This window comes from Lathamus discolor, chromosome 1 (assembly GCF_037157495.1).
Source record: "Lathamus discolor isolate bLatDis1 chromosome 1, bLatDis1.hap1, whole genome shotgun sequence".
Lineage (NCBI taxonomy): Eukaryota > Metazoa > Chordata > Aves > Psittaciformes > Psittacidae > Lathamus > Lathamus discolor.
This window is the reverse complement of record NC_088884.1, coordinates 115,321,675-115,331,017: the sequence shown is the minus strand read 5'-3', so window position 1 is coordinate 115,331,017 and position 9,343 is coordinate 115,321,675. Positions and strand designations below refer to the sequence as shown.

The 9,343-nt window shown below is 45.7% G+C and overlaps 1 protein-coding gene across 11 annotated transcripts in view; it reads left to right on the top strand.

Moving 5' to 3' along the window:
- Positions 1-1,863: 1,863 nt before the first annotated feature.
- PDLIM5 (PDZ and LIM domain 5) overlaps positions 1,864-9,343 on the top strand; it is a 124,812-nt gene continuing 117,332 nt past the window's right edge. For 3 of the 11 annotated variants that reach the window (XM_065691731.1, XM_065691721.1, XM_065691755.1), the window contains exons 1-2: positions 1,880-1,976; positions 4,689-4,824. In XM_065691731.1, the coding sequence (XP_065547803.1) occupies positions 4,729-4,824 (96 nt within the window). In that variant the 5' untranslated portion in view covers positions 1,880-1,976; positions 4,689-4,728. Of the gene's footprint in view, positions 2,003-4,688; positions 4,825-9,343 lie in introns of all 11 variants that reach the window. The other 8 variants (XM_065691706.1, XM_065691693.1, XM_065691748.1 and 5 more) reach the window with 6 other exon arrangements.

The following is a 9,343-nucleotide window of genomic DNA, read 5'->3' as shown; positions in this document are numbered from 1 at the left end:
TTGGAGAACTGAAGTGGAAAAGGATGTTTTTCCCTAGCGCGGCTAAGTGCAAAATGAAGCAAACCACGGTCTGTGCGCTCTGGTGAGCTGAGAGCAGATTGCTACCCAAGCAATCAGCATAGGGACATGCTGACCGTGGAGATGTCATGTGAGTCATGTTGGAGAGCGGGGTCCTGGCGCTTTTTCTACTCTAATAAATAAGACAGCATGGGAGTGACCTAAGGGCCCTGTGACACAATGTGAAATCCCTGGGTTGGGGAATTTTTACCTCCATGAATTAGAATCATGTGAGAGAGTCTGTGTGTGTAATGGGGATTTCAGTTTTGCCTGATTAGAGATACTTAATAGGAAAAGAGCAGAGTAAAGAAGAAAGATTTCTGAACGAGTGGTTTGGCTGCATTAGTGTGGGATTTAGATGCTTTTATTTTTGTGATGTGTTTTGAGATGTATTTTTCCTGGTCGTGGCAACTGAGAAGACACACAGCTCAGAGGGACAATGTTAAAACACCCCTGGTTAAGGTTCACCTAAACAGGGCTCAGAGGACTGGACAGGCCCTGGTTTCACACACGCCCATGCACCGGGGCTTTAGTCTCAAGCCCCAGCATCATATCGGTACCCTGTGTAGGCATGGGCAAAGCATTGGCAAACGTGGCCTCTGGGCTGTGCGGGTGACAGCAAAAGCAAGGGGCAGTGCCTCCCACCTAGATGGGGACAGAGGTCTGAGGCAGGGCCGTCTATGATGAGGACTGCATGCTGTGTTGGCCGGTGATAAAAATAAATATAAAGCTTTCTTCTGCACTGTTTCTCCACAGCAAATCCGTGCTTAAAGAGGGGATTGAAATCCTTTGAATTGTAGTGCTGATGGCACTGTTAACTAGATGCACGTTTCTTTCACACCATTTCTACTTGTAGTAACTTTTAGTACACATGAAGTATGACATGAACCTCACCTAACTGTGAGATACAGCTACACTAAACTGAAGTGCTATCGCTTCATCTTTGCCCAATTCCTCTGTCCTGTGAGGCAGCAGCTGCTCTCCCAGTGAGAGTGTCCTGCTCTGTCCTGCTCAGCGAGCTTCTGGATTGTCAAACTGATAGTCTGTGTTCAATAATTCTCCTGCTCTCAGGCAAGCATGTCATATAACATAATATGATCAAGCATCACCTTAGAACCAGTTTGATTTCTTGCACCCGCTCCTAGAAAGAGGCTGTGCCAGAAAGCTCCTTTTTCCTCCTTGCTTGTGAACCTTTTCTAATTTCTGAGCTGAATTTATTCATGGCCAATTTATACCTATTTGTTCTTGTGCCAGCAGTGTCTTTTAGCTTGAACAGCTCTTCTTCCTCGCTGCAGTTCCCTATCTTGATGTGCTTCAGGAGCTGAGTTTATCCCTGCCAGTCCTCGTGTTACTCCCCGCATTAAACCGAACTCTCATTTTCTAAGGTCTCCTGCTCCGCTGCGGGCTGCCCTTGCAGCTGTAGCCGCCTATTACTGAAGAGAGCGTACATTTGACGCAGCGGGGGGCTTCCTAGGGGGGGGGAGACACTTTGTGGGTTGAGCTCCTTCCCTCCCTCCTTCGCCCAGCACAGCAGCCCTTTTAGTCGGACCTGGGACCGGAGCGGCACCCGGTGAGCACCACCCCTTCCCGGCTCGCCCTCGCGTTCACAGGTGCGCCTTGAGGTACTTGTGTGTAACGCACAGCGGAGCGAACACGTACCTTTCCCTGGTAAAAGTGAATCAATAACTTAACCAGGCCCGCCCGGGAGCGCCACTTTACAGCCTCCCCCGCTCTGCTCTGCCGTCCCGTCCCGTCGCTGCGGGGCCGGGCCGGGCCGGGCTGGGCAGGGCTGGGCTGGGCTGGGGGAGGAGCGGCGGGAGACGGAAGTGAAAACAAGACCGGGGGGACGGAGCCGCCGCCTCCCAGACGCGCAGCGGGTGTCCTCGCTTTTCCGCGCCGAGCTGCACCGCACCGACGGGGTGAGTGGCGGCCCGGCGGCTGCGGGGTAGGTGGGAGGAATAAGGAGTCAGCAGGTTGGACGGGGTTTCTGCAGCCCCACGGTGCTTATCTCAATTCTTTCTTTTTAATGCAATTTGTTTTAAAGCGGGTTTGTCGCGCACCGGAGCTGCCGGTGGAGTGCCGCGGGTAGCGCCCGATCCGGAGGGCAGCGGCTCGGAATCCCGCGGGGAGCCCCGTCCTGCGGCTGTGGGGCACCTGTGTGGTTCCTTGCTCTGGGCCGAGTAGGCTGGGGCTTTGGGGTGCCCGCTCCACAGGCTTTGCGACATGACGGGGTGCCAGCGGGGCTGTGGGGCGCTTTGGACCGAGAGCAGCGCTATGTGGGGCTCTCTGGTCTCCGGCTTGCGGTGGCCTTGAGGGTTCTCGTCCCGGAGCGCTTAGAGGGTTCGGTGGAGAAGCTGTGCAAAGGGGGTGCCGGGGGGTACGGGGTTTTTTGCTGGCGCCGCTCACCCAGGGGGTAGAGGGGCCCCGCTGGCCACTACTGGGATCTGCTGGCCACTCCTGGGCCCCTGCGGCTCAGTGCCCTGAAGGGCAGTGGTGCAGGCGAGCGTTTCTGCTTTCGTTTTGAAATTCCCCCTTCCAGAAGGAGATCCCCCGAGCGTTTGATCATCTAAGTGAAAGTTGCACAACTTCACCCTTGGTTGGTTGGTTTGCGCAATGCCAGTGGGGTTGGTGGGTTTGCAACGCTTTCTTTTGAGGTGTTGCTTTAGCATGTTTTAAGACGTCTGTTAAATTAAACTTTGAGTGGGTCTCCTTTGTCTGCCATGCCTTCCCTGGTGTGTGTGTAAGCCTAGAGATGCAGACATGGCAGAATCGAGGGGTTAGAAAGGAAAGATGAGTGATGCTGAGTGTGATGTGTGGTGTTTCAGCCTGCAGTCTCTTCCCTCCTGTTTGTAGTTGCTACAAGTGGAAAAGAACAGTAGTATTTTCTAATGGAGTTTAATCTTTTCCTAGGTCTGTTATTGTAACTAGCTGTTGATTAGAAAAGAGAGAAAAGCTGCACAAGTGCTTCAGTTTCAGCTGCTAGGTAAAGCTTTCTGCCTGTGCCAATGAACTGCTTGTGTGCTGGTCACGAGCTGTGGTTTGCTTTTCTCCAGTCTCTAATTTATAGCGACCTGTCACCGCGGTGGATTTCATTTAGAGGGAATGAAAAGAATTTGTGTTTTTATATGGAAAGAAATCTGTGATTAATTAAAGTCCCCTTTTTATAAGGGATTCGGTGCGCAGAGCAATTAAATGACTTGTAGCCTAGCTTTAGTGTTGAGCGAGGCCCCTAGGAGTCCTAGCTGAAACTTCGTGGAGCCTTTTTGTTTCTTTTCTTCCTCTTCAGCCACATATAAGCTCAGCAGTGTGTGTTTCCCCTCTGTACATTGGTGCTTGTTGAGACTTTTAGAGGTGGGCTTATTGGATGCCTAGAGTCAGAGCTGTCCTTTTGCTGGATGCCAACAGGCGCGTCAGGAACTGGCTGGGTACCCACTCCGAATTCAGTTTCCTAATATATATATTGCTCTGCCTAGTGTCAGTAGCTGTGTTCTGGTTACCTGAGTGGCCATTGGTGTGGAAGGAGTTTACTGTTTGATTTGGAAACTTGTCTGAGCAGTGGATCTCTGTTACTGCTGGATTTCTAAGGGGGCGACATTAAATGTTCATCTGTGCACTGACAGAGGCTGCATGACAGACCTGCTCTGATGGTCGGTGGGGTGGGCTGGTGGAGCTCAGTGGGGTTTGCAGCCCGCTTGCTTCTGTTTGACTGAAGGTCCACCTTAAATGTCCCTATATGAGTATGGAATCAGGCTGTGCCCCGGTGTAGTCTTACACCAGCCCGCCCTGGTGTGCTCCTGCCTGGCTTCAACCATACAAAAATAGACGACATCCACTACCTAAGATGTCGTTGTAACATTACTTATCTGAGGCGAAACTGAAGCCCTTATCTTTGACGCTGAATGGCAATTAAGTGCCTCAGTTGCCTTTTAAAGGTAATTTAAAGGAGGGAGATGCCTGGGTTTTGCTTCCTCAATACCAAGTTGTGGCTGTGGGTATTTCACTTTAGTTCATGGCTTTCATTTGAGGGTTGGTTTTAAGATCCGTTTTGTCTGTTACATTGTTCTACCAATATGAAGCTAATGCTATAAAAATAAAGAAGTCACAGGGTTTTTATTTTCTTCTGATTAACTTCAAAACGGCGTTGTTTTGAAACTGTCAGGACATAATGTGTTTAGAAACAAGCTTCGAGCTGATGACATAGAAGCATATGATATTCATTTTGTTAGAAATAAATGTGCCAGTAGTGCTAATTTCTTCCGTACTTGGATTTAAGGGATGCTATCAATTCATGCTTGTTTCATTGAACTTTTTTAATATGAGCTTCAATGCTTGGGGTCCCCCCACTTTCCCCCCCCATGTTAGTGTTAGGGAGAAGTAGTTGTCAAGATGTCTGATGCTGGGAAGTTCCCCAAGTCCCAAGTCTGTGTTACGTTCCCTAGCTATGTTGCTTCCTAAGCTATGGAGGAAAACAACATATGAGGAATAAAAGCACAAGTAATGACCAACCTGATGTGTATTTATTGGCTGGTTTTATACTGTGAAGGGGAAAAGATAAAGAAGGCTTTCAAAATGATAGACGGTGCCTTTTGTTTTTTTAGTCTTTAAATTAGAACTCTAATCCTTTTCCACAGGCATCAGTTCTTTGGATTTGATCCTTGAAAACTAAGCAACATGAGCAACTACAGTGTGTCTTTGGTCGGCCCGGCTCCTTGGGGTTTCAGGCTTCAAGGGGGCAAGGATTTCAATGTGCCTCTGTCTATCTCTCGGGTAAGTGCCTGTGTCTCTTTGTCTGCATGTGGGTATCTGTTATGCTGTGGCCAACCTGCAGCCTTCAGGCATAAGTATGCAAAGCCATTAGAGTTGCTGGGGTTCAGCTTGCCCTGTGGCATGGAGGGCTGTTTGGGGTGGGGAGGAGGGGAGAGGGGAAGACACTGGGAAAATAAATCAGTGTTGTCCGAAGGCTCCAGCAAAATTATTTTAGGAAGGATGTGTTTGCTTGGAGTGGTCATTTTACCTGCATTTATTCATGCAACAAGAAAACAAGCCACCCTTTAATTCCCACCGAGAAAACACCAACGTGGAGGCTGGAGGCTGGCAGGAAACAAGCAATTTTGTGTGCAGGGCTGAGTCTGTGCTGTTCAGATAGGAGGCAGCAGGGAAAAATCACTCAGGTTACCCTTGTTTATTCAGCAGCTCTTAGCAGCTTGAGGATCTCCTGGTGTCTGTGCTTGCAAATCCCAGTATTTACAATAAAAAGGCACTTAAATGGCAGTAGCTGTAAATAGCAGTTCATCAGTATGTGCCTGAGTGAAAGTGACAGTTTCTCATGAGTGTTTTATAGTGTATGTGTTCTGAACTGGTATTCAAAGGATTTGAGGAGCTAAATCAAAACAAATGTGATTTCTGTACCCAGGCACTAACTAGTTTCCTACTTTAAAGCCACTTTTTCATGGAAGGCTGGCCTTTCAGTACCGGCTGAGTTTCAAAGCCTTCCTCATACAGCTGAAGCACTTCACATATGAAATACAGGGATGAACAGTATTGAATTTATAGGATCATTGGAAATCTCTGGGTAAAGAAACTGGTTCCTGATGGCTCTGTACTCTGGGACCTTTAAATTTGGTTTGCAGCTTGGAAGCATTTATGTACAATGGCCTCTTGTCTGTTGACAGCTCTCCTCTGCCTCCTGCATATTCATATAGTTTAGTGACAAAGATGAATTATTTTTACACCTGTTGGGACTGCAGAACTGATACTGCCCTGGAAGATGGAGCAGGTTTCTATTTGGGTTTCTGCATCACGGGAATATTTTTAGCTAATCTCAACTAGCAATTCAAACCCTGCCAGTTCATTTAAACTTGGCTTATTCTACCCACTGGTGGATTATGCTGGTGAAGTTAAAATATGGTTTGGCTCTACAGCATTACTTTCATATGGCTAAAATGGACTGGAGAGCTGTAGAAATACCTGTGTACAGATGAGTACAGATGATATCTGAGCCAGAAAGGGGCTGAGAAGCAGCTTATTCCCAAATTCCAGGGATTTTCAAGCCAAACTGTAATTCAGTTTTGTGTTCAGTAGCTGGTTACTCCTACAGTAATGAGAAATTTGAACTAGGATTGCGGCTAATGCTCTTCGGATTTGATGATAGAATTGCTGTCATAACAAGGATTTGAAAAAGCATAGGCTTCTGCCTACATAGGGTATTCGTACATGGTACTGATGAGCAGTTAAGTGCTTGGAGGCAGTAAACCCTAGTAAACAGCTAGTTTTAGGAAAGGGAAATACTTTTGTTGTAGGAGCCTTTGCAGTCCTGGAGATCTACCATACAGTTCCACTCTTAAGCAGCCTTCCTCTAAAGAGGAAACATATGTTGAAATTAGTCTAGACTACTACTTTATTGCAGGAATCAAATATGCTGTCACATGGAGTAGCCTAGGGGAATTGGCCTAAATAGCTACATATGAAAGCTTCAGTTATGGGATTCCCTAATGACAAATGTCAACAGCCACAAAAGCAGAATGTAATGAAAGATGTGGACTGGGTGGTTTTAGGAGTTTAATTTGTGCATGGGATGGGAAAGCACAATATCCAATTCAGCTATTGTACCTTAGCACCGCTCCACAGATGAACTGTTTCTTACTTGTAGTTATGTGTGTAAGAGTATGCAAATATTAGACTGCCAAAAAATGGTGTTTTGTTTCCTCTCCTTTGGATTAAAAAAAGTGCTTAGTTCTGGTATGCCAATCCAGCTTTGGCCTGATAGCTGGGAGAATTCAATGCTGTGTTCCTGGTATGCTAGAACAGTGCGTACCATTCACACCCCTCCAGCCCTTCTTTTCCTGATGAAGCATAAATGACTTCCTGTGTCCGAAGGCTGCTAATTAAATTATTTTAGCAAAACAGTAATGAGAAAGCAGAATTATGTTCTTTGGCAAGGAGGACTTCTTCAGTTGTGCTTTGATTTGTTTTTAGTTTGTCCTCTAGATGCTGAGGATGAATCTGGCTGCGCTGCTGAGGGCCAATTTCCTGCTTTAGTTTATACTCCTTGAAATTAAGTTCAAATAAAGTACAATCTATGAAACGCAGAAAATAAACAGCTTTAGAAACCAGTGTATCTGAAAAGCTAATCACTTTTTACTGATGATTTGAACAATTTAAGGTCTCTTGTGGTTCTTTAGAGAAAGTCTTTAGTAAGTTAGGTAGTTCTGTGCAGAATGCAGTTTTAATGAGTGTATTCCTTTTTGCCTCTGTAAGGTAAACCAAGTCTGGTTTGTGTTCTTCAGTTGAAATTCTTGATGTCAGCCAAGGTGTAGCAGGTTATCATTAACGCAGGAGTAGCAGTAGCGTTTGATTTTTCATGAGCTAGTATTTTGTAGACTGGTTGCAGCATAGCCAATAGCAACAGTTATTGCAGGGTTACATCAGTTTATATAGCTCTCTTAGTGCTTTATAGTTGCTGTGTATACTTATACAGCTGTACACATTTCATGGTAAGTAATATACGTGATGTTGGGTATATAGCCTTATAGTTAGTGGCATAAATCAGCACAACAAAGATGCCTGCAGTGCCTTTTATATATACTTGAATCTGGTTGGACTTCAGCAGGGTGGCATTTCACAGTCCTTCTCCTTACCTTGGGAAGGCACCCATCTGAGCCCTGCAGAGCCATTATGCAGGTCAGGAATTCAACACTGGGAAGTTGATGTGGGGTGGAAGTGGTGATGGTAGTGTGGTAGTGGGACTGAAGAGGGGTCAGTGGGAAGGAAGCTGCTCTGAATGTAAAACAATTACATATTTACTCTTCAACCAGGAATAAAGGGTGGGCTGAGGTAGTAGATCCATATCTTTTATTAATAGCTAAGCGTTAAAGCAGCTTGGGCCACCACATGTAACTGTACTGCAGGGCTTCCAGGTGGTTTATTCTGTGGTGGTACTTGCAGAACAGGAGATTGTGCAGTCTCGAAACAGTACTTGTCTCTGGTTTATTTACCACTAGAAACAAGGAAATACTGAAGTGAAACCTTGCGTTGAGCAGCAATGTAGCCTGTGTGCATTATATACCCTTCCACCTAATGCAAATACATGGGATGTTTTCTTTTATTTAAAAGTTAATTTTTGTTTAATCCTCATGGCAGCTCTAGTCAACTTCCTTCAGAAAATGTTTTGCTATATGTCTTTCTCCTCATGCAAGAATGAAATGCAATATATCTTCTTGAAATGCTTGACCTGACTGACAGCTCTGTTTTTAATACTGCAACTTCTTTGAGCATGTTTTCCCCCAGCTTCTTACTGCTTCACTGGTCACTTTGCCTCTTAGAGCAACAACAAAAAAAACCTAACCCAACCAACCAACCAGAACCCAGAGAAACAAACAAAACCCAAACAACAAAAAACAAACCACAGAACAGCCCACCCCAGAAAACAAACGGGAATTCCAAACCTTAGGAATAACATTTTCTTTTTGCAATTTTTAAGTTTTCCGTATTTCATCTTTTTTGAGTGTGTTTTTCTGTGGTATAAGTGTTGCAAGCTTATAGTTGATGGGAGACTCACAATAATGAATGTCAGCAAGCAGTACCACCAGGGAGTAGGTGGAAGAGCAGCCCACCTTGGGATGAAGTAGGGAGTACCTGTGCATTCAGCTATGCATCAATGCATCAACTGCTTGGTATTCATCCCATGTGAACGTGTTGAAGTCTCTTCATGCTGGTACCAGGAGGTCACTGTCAGAGAATTTGACTCCTTTTCTCTCCTGCTTTCCTTCCTTCCCGCCCAGGTACATACATGGCTACCCAGCAAACTGTGCCCATGAGTGGAGCATGTATGATTGTTTTTGCACAGTGTTTGCTTATTCAGGGGTTTGGCCTTGGCCACCTTAATGTTTGGAAGCAAGCTGTTTTAAAGGTATTTACATGTGTGAAAATAATGTCAATGAGAAGATAATAAAGGAAAATGGTGCATTTAATACACCTAGAGCATGTCAGCTTTGATTGACTGAAGTCTGGCTGAGACTGTTGCCCTTGTGTTTGAATTTTATTAAGCCAAGTGTGTAATTTCGAGTAAAATCATGGTGGTTTTTTTTTGTAAGTATGAAATAAGTTACTGAAGGGGGGAAGGGGAGCACAGGGACGGCTTGCGGAAATGGTCTTTCAAGCAGGCATGTGAAATAGGAGAGAAAAACTGGAACAACTGGTGGCCTGGCCAGTGATGATTGTGTCAGTAACTTTATGCTCCATCCTGGAAGCTACTGACTAAGCTCTAACTGGCAGCTGCTGCCATTGC